At 35.8% G+C, this 19,895-nt stretch overlaps 2 protein-coding genes across 7 annotated transcripts in view; one reads left to right on the forward strand and one right to left on the reverse strand.

Annotated features, from left to right (window-relative positions):
- Nucleotides 1-5,637, forward strand: part of LHFPL2 (LHFPL tetraspan subfamily member 2) — a 165,477-nt gene extending 159,840 nt beyond the window's left edge. For all 5 annotated transcript variants that reach the window (XM_040450073.1, XM_040450065.1, XM_040450081.1 and 2 more), the window contains one exon: nucleotides 1,589-5,637. In XM_040450073.1, the coding sequence (XP_040306007.1) occupies nucleotides 1,589-1,845 (257 nt within the window). In that variant the 3' untranslated portion in view covers nucleotides 1,846-5,637. The remainder of the gene's footprint in view (nucleotides 1-1,588) is intronic.
- Nucleotides 5,638-14,178: 8,541 nt separating this feature from the next.
- SCAMP1 (secretory carrier membrane protein 1) overlaps nucleotides 14,179-19,895 on the reverse strand; it is a 138,397-nt gene continuing 132,680 nt past the window's right edge. For both annotated transcript variants that reach the window (XM_040450118.1, XM_040450108.1), the window contains one exon: nucleotides 14,179-18,004. In XM_040450118.1, coding sequence (XP_040306052.1) covers nucleotides 17,840-18,004 — 165 coding nt within the window. In that variant the 3' untranslated portion in view covers nucleotides 14,179-17,839. The remainder of the gene's footprint in view (nucleotides 18,005-19,895) is intronic.

Genomic DNA, 19,895 nt, shown 5'->3' on the forward strand with positions numbered 1-19,895 from the left:
ACAGGTTCAGTCACGTTCTTTTTTGTGGGAAAGTTGCTGTAATGACTTGGAAGCTTTGGTGTGGTAAACCCAGAGAATTTCAGTAAAGGTAGGAAGACAGAATTTAGAACCAAGATTAAATGAGGAGGATAGAATTGCCACTGCAAGGTATCTGAAAAGGCTTTTGGGGGATATAAATTAGCTATCTTGATTATACAGGTGTCATTTTGCAGAGAAAACTTTTTTTCTCCTGCCACATAAAATAAAGCCATCCTCTTGCGGCATTCTTTCTACCGAGAAAGTTTCATTAGGTAAGATTTGGGGCCCTCTGTTGCCTTTGTCATTTCAGGTTCTGGACTTCCTTATGAGCAGCTTCTGGTGTGGGACTGGCAGCCAGGGCTAGAGGGGGACAGGCAATGCACTCACTCTCTCCCACAGGGCAGACCCCTGAAAGTGATGGTCTCCTTACACTTTGTCTCACTTGCTTTGCCTTAGTCCTCAACTCCTAGAGCTGGCAAGAGAACTCTCAGTTACATAGCAGTGAAGCCATAAGGAACAGAAAAATGGACATTTAATGATAGGGTGGTGGGGTCAGCAAAGTGGCAACAGAGCTTATTAGTGTCTACTCAGGGCCAAATTCATTTAAAAGCATTCTAAAAGAATTCAGACAAAACAATTCTGAAGTTTGCAATATTTTTTTTTTTTAATTAAAAAAAATTTTTTTTGATGTTTATTCATTTTCTGAGAGGCAGAGAGAGGGAGACACAGAATCCAAAGCAGGCTCCAGGCTCTGAGCTGTCAGCACAGAGCCCGCTGCAGGGCTCGAACTCACGAACTGCAAGATCAGGACCTGAGGCGAAGTCAGACCCTCAACCAACTGAGCCACCCAGGAGCCCCTGCGGTGTGTTTCTAAATGCTTATATAAGTATAGAAATCTCTGACTTGGGTATGCAGTCGGTTGTTGGTGAATGCCAACAAAAAGACTCCTCATAGGCTTTAATTCAGGTTAAGATCTGGTCTCTTGCAATTTAACCATGGTTCTGTGCGAATTTCCTTAGGACAGGGGCTGGCAAACTTTTCCTGCAAAATTCCAGACAGTAAATAAATATTTTAGATCTTTCTCGCCCTAGGGTCTGTAGATAAAGTACTTACTCTGCTGTTCCAGCACCAAAGCAGCCACAGGCAAAGTCCATAAAATGAATGGTCACAGGGTATGTTCCAATAAAACTTTATTTATAGAACCAAGTCCGCATTTCACTTGTGGGCCTTAGTTTGCCAATGTCTGCCTTAGACCTATAGGAAAATGCTCGGTGCTAAAAGAGCTTTGTGGGAAGAAAAAATAACAAGTTTGATTTGCTTTTCTAGAAATTACTGAGTTCACATTCCAGTATGTATAAAAGAGGCTAAAAATATTTCTAAGAAAGGGATGAGATTTCTCGATCAGGTCGGATTAGTTGCGTAAAATAGTCCCTGACACTTGATACTGCAAAACAGATGCCATCGCCCAAAGCCAGGAAATCAGTAACAATTACAACCTATCTGTACAGTTACTTGCTTTATACCTTAAAGCCAGGGGAGGTTCTCACCTGTCTTCTCTTCTGCCCTGCAGGACTGTTCCTTATTCTGGGTTTGATACTCTACCCTGCTGGCTGGGGCTCCCAGAAGGCCATAGGCTACTGTGGACACTATGCATCGGCCTACAAACCCGGAGACTGCTCCTTGGGCTGGGCCTTTTACACCGCCATCGGAGGCACAGTCCTCACCTTCATCTGTGCTGTCTTCTCCGCACAAGCAGAAATTGCAACCTCCAGTGACAAAGTACAGGAAGAAATTGAAGAGGGGAAAAGCCTTATATGCCTCCTTTAGTTTGAAAGAGACACAAATGCCACTTTCTGCCCATGTAACCTTGTGAAACAGCACCCCTCTGGTTTCATCATCTGAGTCAAGTGAAGAACTAGACTTTATCTACCAAAGCCTACATTCCACAGCCTTGAGCCTTAACAGGACCAATGAGAGGCAACAATCAGCTAAGTGATGGCACTCGAGGACCACAGTGCAAAATGTCAGAGATGGAATATAAAAATACTGCATGAAGCCTGACACAAGTTGACAAGTCTGTCTGACTCCATCTTCCCCAAGGCTCAACAAAGGATAATGACCTAAACCATTAAGGCCGCAGTTCTTCTGGTAACAGAGGAGATTGTGAGCTAGATTTTCAGGCTATTTTGAGATGTGTTTCTGCCACAAGGCTGCATGCCTGTGAGCATCTCTGCCTCAGAATGAGGTTTGGGGGTTGGTGTTTTTGTCTCCTCCTAGTTCTTCCAAGTTTTCTCAGAGACTAAAAATGAAGACTGCATACTTACTGGGGATAGGGATGTGTGCTCAAGGGCATACAAGACACTGCCTCTTAATTAGCTGACCGAGGGGTGAGCAGGTCAGTGTGGAATGCTGTTATGGAACTTATTCTAGGCTGAATTCCAGAGTAAGGTAGATCTATTGAACTGTAATTCCAAGATTTTAGAAATTTGACTAAGGAAAGAATAAGGACTCGTATGATCATGAGAATAAAGAAGAAAATCCTGCTAGTGAAGACAAACTCATTCCACTTCCCAGCAGTCAGGCTAGCACCAGTACTGGCCCAGTCTCCTCTTCCAATGGAGATCACATGTTTTTCTCCTAGGGTTAGGATTGAGCTTTGACTGCCAAAGGAAACCTCACCCTGTTTCCTCATTCCAGGAACAGAGATCTCTAGGCCAGCTGTGGCTCATTCAGATGTACAGTGGAAGAACTTGCCAGAATCTCAGCACTTGTGGGGAGACCTCTTCCCACTGGTAACCATGTGGTAGTCAGCTGTATTTCCAACCCCAGCAGCAACTGAATGACATTCTTTGCAGGAAAAACGGAGCTAGTCATCTAAGTCAAGTTTCTCCAGTTACTGGTATTGATCCTGAAAGCAGACTAAAATAACATTAAAATTACTGCAGTGGGTAATTTGCATCAAAGGCTTCATACCCAAAAATGCACAGAGTAGAAAGTTAATACAAAAATGAGAGCGAAACCAAGCCTAAAGCACCTGCCTATAATTGTTTACAAAAATAATGGAACACCACTATTAAAAAGGATTCAGGAGACTTTAATCTAGTTTCTGTAAGTTGCCAATAAAATGGATTGAGAAAAATGGTATTAGCCATCACTTTAAATTTACTTTGGAATGATCTCAGTGGCAAGAACCCAGTTGGGTATTGCCCCAAGCTTCAGAACTGCAGAATGATACAGAAATTTAAGCAAGTGGAGTTGGACCTGTGAGATTTCTGGAAGAACTAAAAGGATAGGTCTATTTGGGCTTATGAATCTGCTCACGTGACAGCTTGCTTTGTTTTGAAAGCTTAACAAATAATTTACTCTGCACCTGCTCTGTGTAAGGTATTGTATTCTAAGTGCCATCAGGCATAGAACCCTGATTCAGATTTTACGACCTTGCCCCAGTGAATCATCTTCAGGCTGACTCTAAAACCATGCCTTGGTGCAAAACAAATAACTGCTTTATACATAGATGCAATGGAGTGACTGAAGTTTTATTCCCTTCTGGCCTCTGGTCTATACCACAAGTCATCCTATCACACAAATTAAAAGCTAAGGGCAGGAGGGGTGGTGGTGTAGAACCAGGCCTTAATGAGTTCACCAGTGTTCCACCAAAGTTCAAAATAAGCAAGATGCAGTCCTAGGACTTCTTTTGAAAAGAGAAGGGGTAAATAGGTATCCTCATAGCAGCCCTCGGTACAGCCTCAGGAAACAATCCTATCGAACACCACACAGAAATGGGTTACGGCAGCCAATGGACAAGGCTCCTGTCCCTGACTGTGCATTTATATGCTCTCACCAAGCCTCAATGCCCATAGTAACTACTTTTTAAACCTGAGCAGTAATTTTCATTTAAAAAAAAAAATTCCTTTTATCAGAAGATTCACTCTATTTTATGCTGTAAAAAATAGAGAACCCATTTCCTAATTCCCTAACACTAATTTTATACTCTAACTTTCCTTCTTACAGACAAGTTCAAGTCCTAAGCCCTGACACTCCTCTGAGCATGTCCATCATCTTTACTGTCTGATTGCTCTTCGGCTTAGCTGGCGATGTATATCTGGAACACCCTGATAACAGCAGTCACAAGTGTAAACCTTACTTGGCCAGTGTTCTACTCCATCAGTCTGAATGCTACAGAAAACAAAACACATGCACACACACATAACCCCAAACCACTAAAAACTACTTAAATGCTGACTGAGTAATCAGAGATGGAATTTCTCTAGCAGAGACAGAGTAAGAAGTAATGTTGGGCCTTTTAAACCTTCAGTCCATTAGCTAGGCTTTGGGGAAAATGGACCATTAAAATCATGCTAGTCTACACCAAAACTGTACAGCTGTTTAAAAACCACTGAATATGAGGAATGTGTTGACCCACACTTTGGTAATTAATATCAATCACCTCATCACCTCAGTCTCAAAGTCTAATACACCTGGACCATTACTACTACCAGAAAAGTCTTATTTATTTTTGCCTGCATCTGCGCTTAAAGTTTTGTGATGGGCTGGGCTTCTCAATGAACTCCAAGAAGGCAGAAATATCTGCCTTGGATTCTGTGGATTTTTTTAAACCTGTGTGCTAATTCAACAATGTTACATTCATTGTGTAAGGGTTTTTGTATAGTTTTCAAACCTCTGTGGTGTAATGATCTTTGTTAAACATGTAAAGTGCCATAGTCTTTTTTTATGTGTAGCATATTTAAAAAATATATATGTATATTATACATACACAAGTCTGTGTGAAAGATGTGCAATAACAAAGGTGTATGTATGTCTTGTTTTTTTTGGAAACTGGACAGGAGTCAGAACAGGGATTGTTTCTGTTTTGGCAAAGGAGAGGTAAACATTTTTTGCCTTCATGGCCTAGTCATTAACCCGTAACAATTTAAATGCTACACAAACCGATGTGAAGATAAGACTGGTATGGAATCATTTATTCCTGGGTCTAAATTAAAATAATCACTAGATTTACGTGAAAATTAAGCCAGCACCAGGCCCAGTGAATGCTAGTCTTTCATGTGAAATGTGAAGCTGCCATGTTGCCTTTAATGTTAGTGTGATAACTAGTAGCTGGTACATAATCACTAAGGAGCTATTTCTTAACACGCTTTGATAGACCACGTTAATGCTAGACCACTATTTAAGGGCTGCTCTCACACCTTTGTAGCCATAAGAGTCTGGCTTAGAACAGACCTCTCTGTGCAATAACATGTGGCCACTAGAAATCCCGGGCCTGTATTTGTACTGGGGCAGCAATGACTCCCAAGGGCCAAAAGAGTTAAAGGCATGACTGGGATTTCTTCTGAGACTGTGGTGAAACTCCTTCCAAGGCTGGGGGTTCATTAGGTGCTTTGGAGGAACTCAGCATCACTTGATACTCAGTAGCCACTTGAGCCAAATAGAAAATTGTATTTACCGCTAATGGACTCAATTTGAGCCTTCAAATTTGTGGTTATCCTATTGTATTGTAAACTAATACATTGTCTGTCTAGCATTGATTAGGTTCCTGTGCATATGTATTTCACAATGCCCTCCCCTCCCCAGATCTTAATTAAACCAGATTTTCGAAACTCATCCTGATTCTTTTCAAGTTTAAGTCTATTGGTTTCAATGGGATATATACAAGTTTCTCAAGAAAACATCTACCAGTCAAATTTTATGATAAACCCTAATTTATATGTAATATTAACAATAGGAAAAAATATTCAGGTACTTTATTCCATTCACTAGTAACATATATATCCCTACCTTAGGTTAGCTTTAACTTTAATATTAAGTACACATTTCTTCCTTGGAGAAGCATCAATATAAATTGGGGGGGGGGGAGGACTCTCAAATACTATACAAATACCTTAATTTAAGAAATATGAAAATGCTTCTAAGTATTACAAAGGCTTTACAAAGAAATATGTGTAATAATGACAAGGAAGAAAGTCAGATGAAGGGCACCGTCTCTTCCAATATGAAAAGCCAGTTGTGGAACAGTTCCACATCCACATTTCTTGAAGGTAATCCTGCCCATAACAAGCCTTATCAAGAAGGAGAATTCTAATTTATTAATTGAAAGATGACACAACCTATTTCATAAACTCTGATTCAACTCTCCATATCCCATGAAGCACTTATCTGACAGAATAAACAAAAATGGCTATTTCTTTTCTGATTGAGGACCCATAACAGCTGAAACAACATTTATGCTTTGGCTTCTAAACATACCTGAAACCTGCTAGGTTCTGATAGAAGTAAAAATTAAAAGCTGACAAAACTATTCGAATCACTCAAGAAAAAATATTCCAAACAAGTTATCTAAATATCTCAAGCAAAATTGGAAATTTTTGGTTGCTTTTTCAACTATCACATCTTTAATCCAAAAGAGAAAGGACCCTGACTTTACATGCCAGCAGAAGCTGGAGAATCCTCATAATTGCTTCCCACTTCATCCTTAGTTTTTACCTAGCAATTCTGCTACTGCATCAGCTTCTCATGATTGATCTCTCTGAACACGACATTCCGCTTACTCCTAGCTCTCCTTAAAGTCTTTGCTTAACATCAAAACTACTTAAGAACAGTCATGACTATCTTGGACATTTATTTTTAAGTGAGTGTTTTCAGGAATTTCCAATAATTCACCATCTTTTCAACTCTGCAACACTAAAGGATAAAAACAACATCAAAGCAAACTTTTAGCCTCCTCTTCAAAGCAGCAAGAACCAGTAACTGTCTTTATTTCAGAGTCCATGTCAGCTGCTTAATCATTTGGCTGGGGCCATGCAATTGCTGTCCTTACTACTATCTTCTTCCTTGCAGCTTCTTCCTCACCACATAGAGTTCTACAAGATGTCTTTAAATTGTAAACTGCTCATTTTGCTGAGGAATACAGGATGTAGATAAAAGCATAAATAAGAGGAAACAGTAAAACCACATGGGAAGGAAAAGTCAACCAAATAACATGTAGATATGTGCAGCTCTTTGGCTTTTTATAGTAAAATATACAGAAAAATCTAACATTTATAGGCCAGCAGTCAACCAAGTGTCCAAGGGGGATACCACTTTGACCTATCCGCAAGAGAACAAAGCCTGAATTAAGGCAGGTGATGGTGAAAACTGTAAGATGAATTAGATAGGTTTTGGGAAAAAAATGGACAGCTTGGTGACTAGTCAGAAGTGGGAGGGGGTGTGGAAAGAGAGGAAGAGAGAGTCCAGAGTGACTTCCTATTTAAATTGGGCACTGGGTGAAAAGTGATGCTGTCGCCAAGATTAGAAATCCAAGAGGAGCAGAAACAGTAAAGGTGGGAGGGTTCAGCTTAGGCTGCCAGTGGAGAAGTCCTGTGTGCAGTCCGGAAAAGGATATGGAGAGAAGACCAAGTTATACAAAGAGATCTGGAAGTCATCAATACACACGATGGAATATAAAAGTTCTTAATTGCTGTGCAGTTTCTCTGTGCATGTACTGTCTTAAGCACTTAATATAATTCATTTATTCATCAAAACTCAGTGAAAAGAAAATTATTCTCATGTTACAGATAAGTTGTTACTCAAGCAACTTAAGTTAAATAATTTAGGTTAAAAAGCTACAAAGTGGCAAAGCCAAGGCTCAAAGACAGTTTTGACACCCAAGTCTGTATATTCTCAAACAGCTGTAGATTCCTTCACCTCGAAGGTACATGGTGAAAAGAAGGCCAATACAAACCGTGGGGGAACACTAACATCTCTGTGTAGGTAAGTCTCAGAATAACTTCCAAGTACCATTCCAAAAAGACCGTAAGCTGACAACTGACAAAAACTGCTATCTCCTCCCTTTTCAGACAAAGACCTGGTAGTTTTTCATACCTTTGAAGAGGACACCACATGTCTCAATTCACTCAATCCTGAAAACGGCCACTAAAAGTTAATTAGGTATATGACAGCGGTAATACAAATAGTGGTTTCATAGTTCTTATTTTGTTATAAACAACCTCTCATCCAGGATAAGCAGCTATTATTATTAGCTTAAAAAGCCCGTTTTCTTCATAGTTAACCTAATAAGGATTTGACCTCAGCTAAAGTTTCTCCAAACATAAACACAAATGCCAAAGACCATTTGGTAATGGTACAGCAGGTACTCACCCACACATCACAGAGCCAGGCCTTGATGTGGAGACTTCAAAAGTACATGCTGTAATTTTTTTCTTGGTTGTGGATTTTTTTTTTCCTAGAGTCCTATCCCTAAAGGATGGATATGAATTATGGATATTAATGTGAAAAAATGGAAAGGGAACAAAGTTGGAAAGAAGTGGTACCATGGGGCAAAGATCCCATATGTAACAGGAGTGAGGAGACACAGGTCTAGCTGCCCCTTCACCACCACTCACTGAGTGACTGAGATAATTTTCTACTCATCTATAAAAATGCAGCCAGTAATAGAAATTACATCATAGGTCTGGTGTGAGGATTAAGTGATGTATGTAAAGCATTTAGTATACTCTCTGGTATAAAGTCCTCACTAAATAAAAGTTATTAGATGAAAAAATTTTGAAGAATAACATAACTTGTTAAAACCAATCTAATTTTACCTAGAGAGCCTCAATGGATTTGCTACCTGAGGCCACCAATGCTTTTTCCATCCTAATTATCCTTATCTTAGTGCTTTCAGGAAGTGGAAGATTTCTCTGTAGATTCAGGATACATGGTCACTCCTATTTAGCAAAACCAAAAAACAAACAGGTTAGTGTTGAATGCGCCATTATCTGTCGACAATGAGAATCTAAAAGAACAAACCTGTAAAACCTACTGGTGGCAAAGACTTTAGAAAAGAACATCCAATTTGGCAGAGTGTGGATAAAGAGACCATTTCAGGGGCACCTGGGTGGCTCACTCGGTGAAGCATCCGACTTCAGCTCAGGTCATTATCTCATGGCTTGTGAGTTCAAGCCCTGCATTGGGCTCTGTGCTGACAGCTCGGAGTCTGGAGCCTGCTTCTGATTCTGTGTCCCTCTCTCACTCTGCCTCTCCCCCGTTCGTGCTCTTTCTCAAGAATAAATAAAAAACATTAAAAAAAATTTTTTTTTTAAAAAGGCAGTTTCATACAATACTGACAGGATATAAATTGATAAAATTTTCTGGAGCAATTTGACAATGCACAACAAAGGCCTTTAAAAATATGCTTAAGTTTTGAGGACCGGCTGGTTCAGTTGGTAGAGAATGTGACTCTTGATCTTGGAGTCTTAAGTTCGGGCCCCACATTGGAGGTGGAGTTAAAAAAGAAAACGCTTATGTTTTGACCCAGCAATTTGCCCTAAAGAAAGAACAAAAGACTAGGCCCCCAAACTTAGGAACAATAGAGTCCTTGATAAATTATTAACACAAAAACCTGAAAATGAGAACATAAAGGAACAACAGGACTTAGAAAAATAACATATGAGCAGCTGAAAACAATGAACAAAACAGCAATAAGTTAATAACTATCAATAATTACTTTAAATGTAAATGGACTAAATTCTCTAATCAAAAGACACAGAGTGGTTTGAATGGATAAAAGAAAACAAAACCCAACTTTATGCTGTCTACAAAAGATTCACTTCAGATGTACGGGCACATATAGATTGGAAATGAAATGATAAGATCTTCCACGCAAAAATATACCAAAAGAGAACTGGCATAGTAATACTTATATGAGACAAAATACTTTAAAATAAAGACAGTAAAAAAGACAAAGAAGGGCATTACATAATGATAAAAGGGTCAATCCAACAAGACAACATAATATTTATAAGTATTTATACACCCAACATAGAAGCAACTAAACATATAAAGCAAGTATTAACAGCCCGAAAGGAAAAGGGGGACAAAGCAATACAATGAGGTAATAGAAGGACATTATAGTAGGACATCAACAAACAGATCATCCAGACAGAAAATCAATAAGTAACATTGGCCTGGAATGACATATTAGATCAGATGGACTTACTAAATATAAACAGAGCATGCCATCCAAAAGCAGCAGCAAACACATTCTTCTCAAGTGCACATGAAACATTCTCCAGGACAGATCACATGTAAAGTCACAAAAACAATTCTTAATAAATTTAAGAGAACAAATCATATCAAGCATCTTTTCCAACCATAATGATACAGAACTAGAAACCAATTACAAGAATAAAACTGGAAAATGTGCAGATTAAACACTGTGCAACTGCGAACAACCAATGTGGGTCGATAAAGTAATCAAAGGAGAAATAAAAATACCTCAAACAAAAATGCAAACACAACATACCAAAATTTATGAGATGCAGCAAAAATAGTTCTAAGAGGGATCATAGCAATACAGGCCTACCTTAAGAAATAAGAAAAATCTCAAACTATCTAACTTCACACTGCAAGAAATTAGAAAAAGAAAAAAAAGCCCAAAATTAGTAGAAGGAAAAAAGTAACAGATCAGAGAATAAAAATGAAATAAACTAAAAACAACAGAAAAAGATCAATGGAACTAAGAACTGGTTCTTTGAAAAGATAAACATAATCTTAACACCTTTAGCTAGACTTATCAAAGAAAAAAGACGGCTCAGATAAATAAAATCAGATTTTACAAAGATACCTGAGAAACATGAAGGATGTTGAGACTATTATAATTAATTATATGCAAATAAAAGGGACAACCTAGAAGAAATGGATAAATTCCTAGCGACATACAGTCAGTCTTCTAGGACTGAATCATGAAAAAATAAAGAATCTGAACAGACTGATTACTAGTAAGAGGACTGAATCAAAAATCAAAACCTCCAACAAATAAAAGTCTAGGACCAGATGGCTTTAAGGGTGAATTCTACCAAACATTCAAGGAATTAATACCAATAATTCTCAAAGTCTTCTAAAAAAACTGAAGAGGAGAGAATGCTTCCAATCATTTTATGAGGCCAATATTACCCTAACCAATATCAGCTAACGACACCACAAGAAAAGAAAATTACAGGACAATATCCCTGATGAGCATAAATGCAAAAGTTGTCAAAAAATATTAGGAAACCAAATTTAACAATACATTAAAAGAACCATATACCATGATCACGTAGGATTTATTCCAGGGATGCAAGATGGTTCAACATCTGCAAATCAATTTCATATACTACGTTAACAAAATGAATGATAAAAATCATCATCTCAATAGATGCAGAAAATAGCATTTTGAAAATTCAACATGTATTTACAACAAAAACTCTCCACAGAGTGAGTATAGAGGGAACATACCCTCTTTCGTAATGGTGATATATGGACAAGGTGAAAATAGACAAGCCCAGAGCTAACATCATACTCAGCGGTGAAACAGGAACATGAGAAGGATGCCCACTCTCACCATTTTTATTCAAAACAGTATTGGAAATCTTATCAAGAGCAAGGAGGCAAGTAAAAAATTAACAAAGACATCCAAATTGGAAAGAAAGAAATAAAACTGCCACTATCTGTAGATGACATGACTTTATATATAGAAGAGCTTGAAGACTTTATTTTAAAAATGTTAGAATAAATGAATTCAGTAAAATTTCAGGATATGAAATTAATATACAAAAGATCTGTTGTATTTCTACACACTAAAAATGATCTATCAGAAAGAGAAATTAATAATCCCATCTACAATGGTATCAAAAAGAATAAAATATCTAGGAATAAATTTAACCAAGGTAAAAGACCCACAGACTAAAAACTCTAAGACACTGATTCAAGAAAATAAAGATGACACAAACAGATGGAAAGACATTCTCTGCTCACAGAAGAATAATGTTAAAATGTCTATACTACTCAAAGCCATCTACAGATTGAATGCAAACCATTTCAAAATTCAAATGGCATTTTTCACAGAAATAAAATAAATGATACTAAAATCTGTATGGAACCACAAAAGACTCTGGGCAACCAAAGCAAACTTGAGAAAGGACAAAACTGGAGGCATCACACTCCCCGATTTCAAGTTATATTACAAAGCTATAATAATCAAAACATTATATTAGCATAAAAAGAAAGAGCCCAGAAATAAACCCACACATACATGATCAATTAATCTATGACAAAGGATTAAAAAATATAAATGGGGAAAAGAACAGTCTCTTCAATAAATGGTGCTGGGAAAACTGGACAGCCACATGCAAAAGAATGAAACTGGACCATTATTTTATACCGTACACCAAAATTAACTCAAAATGGATTAGAGAACTGAATGTAAGACCTGAAACCATAAAATCCCTAGAAACAAACATAGGTGGTAAGCTCCTTGACACTGACCTTGGTAATGATGTTTTGGATATGACTCCAAAAGCAAAGGCATCAAAAGCAAAATACCTGTAAATTAACCAACTGAACCACCCAAGAAGGTTGAAAGAAAAACTTATTTTTTAATTTCAGGATAAAAGGTGTCTTCCTCAAAAATTAATAGAAACATATAAACCAAATTTTAATGTTTATTGGTATAAAATTATGAGCAACTTTATCTTTTGCTTTATAAATATTTTCTGTAATTTCTACTGAAATGTGTATTTATTTTATAAATTAAAAAAGTTTATTTTAGAAGCTAAACTATCAGACCATTATGATATAATGCTAAAAGAGGGAACATAGGATTAAAAAACCCACACTGTTTATATCCCTTAATTCTATATAAATGTATGCATGGATAGAGAAAGTGGAAAATACAATAAAACATTAGCAGTGATATTCCTAGATGATAGAAACACAGATTTTTTTTCTCCTTTATCATCTTCCATGTTTTCTAATTGTTCTCTAATAGGTATATAAGACTTTCAAACTAGAAAAAAACTAGTAGAAAAAACTACTTTGAGTAGGAGGCACAAACTACTAGAAAAAACAAACTAGAAAAAACTACTTTGAGTAGGAATGTGTGTGCCCAGTGGACTGAGTTTTTGTGTAGACTATAATATTGCAGGAACTACTGTGATGACCAGATAAAAGAGTGATTTTTGGCTGAAGAAACAGCTGAAGAATATTATAAGCTACCAACAGTAACAACTACTCACAACTATGATTTATCTTGAGAATCACTGGCCTACAAAATACTAAATGAGTCTTGAAGGAATTCTAAGATTACATATAAGAATTAAAAAATAAAATTTGCATGCTATGATTCTACAAAGTATAACTGTTTAAATGTAGAGAAAATATTTAGAGTAATTCTGTCTTGAGTATACAAAACATCATTAGGTTGGAGAAGATTAACTATTTTCTGTCCTATTAGAGAAAAGATAAAATGGTTTTAGTGGCAGGAAAGTTTTAACTACACCATCAGCCATATAAGCCCAGAAAGATATAAGCTGAAAAATAAATCAAGATTTAGATCAACATAAAATTTAACACTCACTACATTGCTACCTGGTGGCTCCTATCTCCTTGCCATTTGAAAACATAAACAGTGCTAGTGGGGGCGCCTGGGTGGCGCAGTCGGTTAAGCGTCCGACTTCAGCCAGGTCACGCTCTCGCGGTCCGTGAGTTCGAGCCCCGCGTCGGGCTCTGGGCTGATGGCTCAGAGCCTGGAGCCTGTTTCCGATTCTGTGTCTCCCTCTCTCTCTGCCCCTCACCTGTTCATGCTCTGTCTCTCTCTGTCCCAAAAATAAATAAACGTTGAAAAAAAATATTAAAAAAAAAAAAAAAGAAAACATAAACAGTGCTAGTGAAAATTCTATAGGTTAAAGGCTTTTTCTTACCAAAACCACAAAGTTAAACTGTAAATATGAAACCTCAGGAAGGGTAAGAACACTAGAGAAGTCTTTCCTCATTTTCCCAGAAACTTTAAATTGAATAAATCTATCTACCTTGTATAGATTAGTGGCAATGTCTGGCTTAGCAAATTTCTATAGATTTCTTTCTAGCTCTCTATATACTATGACAAAGCCCTAATGAGGTTTTAAAACACCCATCAATACAAAAAGCATGCTGTTTGGTAAAATGTATCCTCAAGTTCTAGTGGAAATACTTCACTTCCATAATATTTAGACACTAAGATATAAATTTTTAGTTTAATAAACAAGTATTTAAAACAACTCTAGTGTTTTAAAACATTCTACCCTACATAAATTTATACTGTGGTACTTGAAAATCTATCAAAGTAAGGCATTTTTTATTTTTAACCATCAATTATTTTTACATTAACCATTTTTATTTAACTTGAAAAGGTCTTAATTACATGGAATCAAAAAATCCCTCTAAACATATTCCTTAAGGGAAAAATGGAAGGAAATACAGTGTGCAATGGTGTCTGACAGCCATGGTAATTCTAACAGGGGAAAATATATGCAAAACTATAACAAACTCTATATATAAACAGTCTAAACATAGATTTTCACCAATAAAGATATAAAATTAAATGCTATTATGTCAGCATTTTCAGAAAAAGATATAGCAGTAACTGTGAAAGCATTATGCTAGTACAAATAAATTACAGAAAATAAAGTCAATTTAACATAAATCCCCTCTAAAACATGAACTATATATTATCTCAACAAGATTTATAGAAGACAGTATATCCAATGAAAATCCAAACTCACTTTTTAGGTAACACCCAGAAAATTGAAAATGCTGTTCCTATTTTAACATGTATTTCTCAGAATAAGATTCACCATGAACATTTTAGATTTTTACATCCTCCTTAGATAACCAAGTGAAAAATCCAACAATACACAAATAGGTACTTTCATCGGCACATAAAACAAAGGTAGCTAGGTTAGGAAACAGAACACAAGTTCGATCTAATCAATACAATACTAGTACAGAGGCATCCATTTTAACCTACAAGGAAAAACCTGAGCCACAAAACAGGGTTTCCATTTTGAATCTTACTAACTTCTAGACAGTATGTGTATTTTGACCTTAGAGTGATCAAAATATGAGTGAAGTTCATGTTCCACCACCTAAAAGTTCTAATGCAACAGAAAAATGGTCATTTTGTGTTGCTGAGAGTTTTTAACAAAGTCTTTTATGTTATTTATTTTTTCAGCACGTTAGAATTACAGAGATTCTTTAAAAATCAAATGTGAAATATCTATATACATTAAACTGACAGTATAATCTCTACCTCTGAAATGCTAATATAATGTTTAAAATTAGACAAACTAACATCCAGTAAACAGCATTTTATTTTATGACACTCTGTGTTAATACAATAAATATACAAAACTTCCAAACCACTGAAAACATGCAACATTAGAGGGACAGATGGAGGGCATTTATATAGAACCATGACACTCATCATGATGGCAGCGCAATATTACTCACTGACAAAATATACAAACATCCCTAGATAAATAATCCAAGTCCCAAATTACAAATCACTGAGCAAGGATTTTCCAGTGTTCAAATTTTAGTTTGAAGGAAAACAGCCACAACTTAATATTGCAAACTGAAAAATGACATGAATGCTTACAACATGAAGACCATTTCATGACTGTGATACGGGGTGGGTCACATTAGTATTAAATATAATACATTAACAAATGCCAATCTTTTGCTGGAAAATGTGACCATTTACCAACTATTGTTAGGAGAATAGAGAATCTAAGAATTTAAAATCCCTATACCTTATCAAACCGTTAGTATTGCCATCATTTTAATCCACATTTTGGTTTTTAAAAAACAATTTTCTCTCATAAGCTTGTATTAACCCAAGTAACTGGATCTTAAAACATTCTCCCCATCCACACACAAAAAGGTACTGTTGGTTTTAATTATTTGCTATTTAACAATGCTACCTTTGGGGATTTCTACAAAATAGAGATAATTCCTATTCTTAAAGGGAAGTATGTCAGTATTTTTCAAGTCTCTATATTCATTTGTAGTTAAAAGAAAAAAAGAAATGGACTTGAGATATAAATTAATGATAAATATAAGAGCTCCTCTTGTATTTTGTGGTTAATGTTTTGAATGTTTGTAAAATACACACTCAGTAAAGCACACTGTGATAAAATAGATTTTCAGTAAGATTATAGAATCTAAAGAACTTGAACTGGCTTATTTGTTTGACAAAGTAGGGAGATTATTACTAATCAGAAATATTCATAAAAACAGTTTTAAATTCATTTTCTGAAACCTATTTTAATCATAATAAAAGAAATATCTTCCAAGTATATTATTTCAATAAATCCCAAATAAATCAAATGTAAACACCATCTAGATGGATCCATGTTATCTATTATCACGCAAAGCTTCCCTTATAAATAGTGAGAACTCATCATCCCACCCTCAGTATGAAATTCATTTACCTCCAGATTTGGGGAAAAGAATGCAAGTGATTTAACTATTTATACCCATCTGATTCTTATTTTTAAAAAAGATCTGCAGTCTCAAATAATTTAACCCAATAGACTATCCTTACTTAAAATCAAGTTGAATAGATCATTACTGATTATTCTGTAATCTTAAATTAGCTAATGACTTCCAAAACACAGTATAATGACTTTCAAAGGTCTTTGAGTCATTAAATCAGTATTAAAAATGATTCAAAGTTTCAAATCAAGTATACTCTAAGAATGAACTCCTAAGCTGCATAGTAACAATTTCAACATGGTCATAGTCACAATTAATGCATTTAACTGTATTTGTATTTTCTTGCTTGGTGCAAGTTTTATGTTTCATTTTTTTCTATTGCTGAAAAATTTTAATGTATTCAGTCTGTGTCAAAAGTTCAAAGACTGAGGTGCATTAGGAATTCAAGTATATGTGAAACAACAGCATCTTTTTCTTTTTAATCCCACTACAGATGAGAGGCTAAAAGAAAAATCCCTGAAATACTGTATGTTCTTTTTGGACAAGGAGTTAGTTTAGACTTTAATACCTCTGTTAAAAATTATACACACACACTCCCCAAAAAAGAGCTGCCAAACACGATCTCAGTTCAATTAAAATGAGTAACCACAAGAATATACCAAAGTTTCCATACAGTAATATTCTACTATGATACGGATACTGAAAATTAAAAAACAAAAACAAAAAACAGTATTATCATCACTACATTCTATTCCACTGATTATCTACCCTTTTTTGGATGATGCACTGCATATTATGTTCTCATATTGCATCCCAATAAATTTTTATTTAACAGAAACTATTGCAGAAAATCTCTTCTTTGATTCTACCAGCAACTCTGCAATCCTACAACCATAAGCAGTGCAAAAGCCAAAATACTAATTCTTTTAAGAAATGTGGTGCCCATGCAAGATCAGAGATTGGTATGAAAATATCAACTACTCTATAAAAATAAAACAAAAAGAAAAGGATAAAATTTACATCATCTACTACGAAATGCACACAGGCTCTTCACTGGTGACTAAAACTGCTAAAAAGCAAGCCAATTTTAAAATCCCTAAGTCCCTGATGGCCTATTTCTTTCAGTATAAATGGGGAAAATGGAATGAAGCATCGCTTTAATGTTCCAATATGTAATCCTTAAGTCTAAGATTTTTGAAAGAATGACTGCAGCTAGTACTAAATGCATTTTTAATCATAAGTACTATATTAATTTCAGTGTGTCACCACTGAAATAATTTGCTGAACATTCATCCCCCAAAAAATATGGAGAATATTTATTTAGCATGTGATATTTTTTTCTGCAAGGGGCACCAAAATATTAAGAAACTAATAGGCAAATAAGACAAGGAAGTTTTTCTGGTTTTAGCCCATGCACAAGTGAACAGGAAATATACATGCTGTGTGTACTGTGTTTTGAACATAAAAATATTTATAGAGTACAGTAACTGGAGAAAAAGTACAGTCAGAAGGTACCAGTGTACTGTTGGAGGGTTCTCTACATCTGGTTACCCTTGAAAGCGTTCTGAGCCGCACTAGTTGCTGCACTTGAAGCTGCATTTGCAGCTGCAGTCTGGACAGTTTTGTTGGACATCACACCTGTTGCAAATTCTTGTTGGGCCTTCTCAAAACTAGCACCTGTTGTGCGGTATAGTCCATGTACCTACGAAGGCACAAAAAAGTGGGACAAGTTAAGTGGTAATCTACACACTCATTTTCAGCAACTCTTCAATTAATCTTGACATTACCCAGACATAAAAGGACTAGATTCTAGCCATGATTCCTAAGGTCAAGAATATCAGCCACCACAGTGACATACAATACTGTATTTAAATATTTTCCTAACATTGTCTTCCACTTTACTCCCAATGCAGAAGAGATAGTTATGCTTATGCAAACCAACAATAATTTTTAAAACTTCTTAACCAAATGCAAAAAGCTATTTTTCCTGCTATACCTACTTTTTAAGATATTACAGAGAATGGTTTAAACATAACAAGAGACATTCAAACATTAATACATTAACTTACCACCTTAGACAATTCAGAGTAATGCCTTATCAATTTTCATGCTGGCTACATATACACCACTACCCCTATTATAATCAAATGATTATCATTTCATCATTTAATATACCAAGGAATACATAGGTCCTTAAAGATACTTTTGCTGTCCTCTTTCACTCTGTGTACCATTTTACTTTTTGTGTATGGTCAAGTCCTAAAGGATTTACTTCTGAGAAATTTTGGGAAAGGAAAAACTTCTGGAAAGTGTCTGCCCATATTGATTTATCACTTAAATCTTTGGGACTTCTTTTCAAGAGCAAGGTTCAAAAACACTCTATTAGCATATGTTACGAGATGCATAAACTACAAAGTGCAACAATACATAACATCAGCCAATTTATATACATTTGGGAAAGGAAATAAAGCAAATTAGAATATTTATTTATTACATGTCTACAAACTTGGGGGGAGGGAGGAAGAGAAAGAAAGGGAACTTTCTTTGAATGAGTCAAAGACTTTCAAGTCAAACTTGGATACTGGGAAACTGTTTCAAGAAGACAGAGAAGAGGTAAGATAGGTTGGTTTAGAGGGGAAAGGAGACACTAAGTTCAAAACATTCATACCTAGCACAGCAGGCAGCAGGCAGGTGAAGATTTGATTTGGAGTTCAAAAGAGGAATAGGCTAGGGACATGGACTTGAAAAGCAATGGCACATAAATGGTAACTGCAACTCTGACATAAATGAAATGGTCCATGGAGAAAAAAGGAAAGAGTCAAATATCAAAGTCTGTTAAGATACCAATATTTAAGAGGTACCCACGACAATAAGGAACAATTAAAGAGAGGAATGGGAAAAGCCAGGGACTTTTTCACAGATGCCAAGGGAAGAAAGCCATGTTAAGGAATGAAGAGCTGCTCCGGGTAGGAGATAAAAATACCCAGGCAGCCCTGAATTCTTCTGACACAGTGATGAAAGCAAATGTCATATTACAGTGGAACAAGGTGTAAAAGGGTCAGGAAGAAAACGAGAGCGCTGACAAGTACACTTTAGGCAAACCCTAAAATTGTTTTCTTCTCGTACTATAGCACTATCATAATTTAATTCCTTTAATATTTTGAGAGAATGATGAGAAAATGACTTTTTCATGTGTTGGTTAACTGAACACTGTATTTTACCTCTTTTGTATTCATTTCTTTCTCTCCAAGAGATAATCTTTATGCATTATTCAAATCTACTATTATGACACACAAAAATGGTTCCAAACAAAATTGTTGATCCTCACTTATAAACATCAAGGGATCTGAAAAATTAATCTTCACATTCGCACAGTTTGTGAAACGTCATTCTATTACATGATCATTTACTGTTGTAATTTTGGCCAATGTGTTCAAAACCATTTCTTCATGTTGGGAATTTTCAGAATCATAAGTAATTATTTTTATTCCCTTTTTAAAACCAATTTTTCTATGGAACATTAAAGATACAGGTAAATTACTACTCCTATATTCAAGAAAATTATCTCAAAGCAATGAATACATATAATTAGG

This window comes from Herpailurus yagouaroundi, unplaced genomic scaffold (genome assembly GCF_014898765.1).
Source record: "Herpailurus yagouaroundi ecotype Mexico unplaced genomic scaffold, PumYag 29, whole genome shotgun sequence".
NCBI classification, from domain to species: Eukaryota; Metazoa; Chordata; class Mammalia; order Carnivora; family Felidae; genus Herpailurus; species Herpailurus yagouaroundi.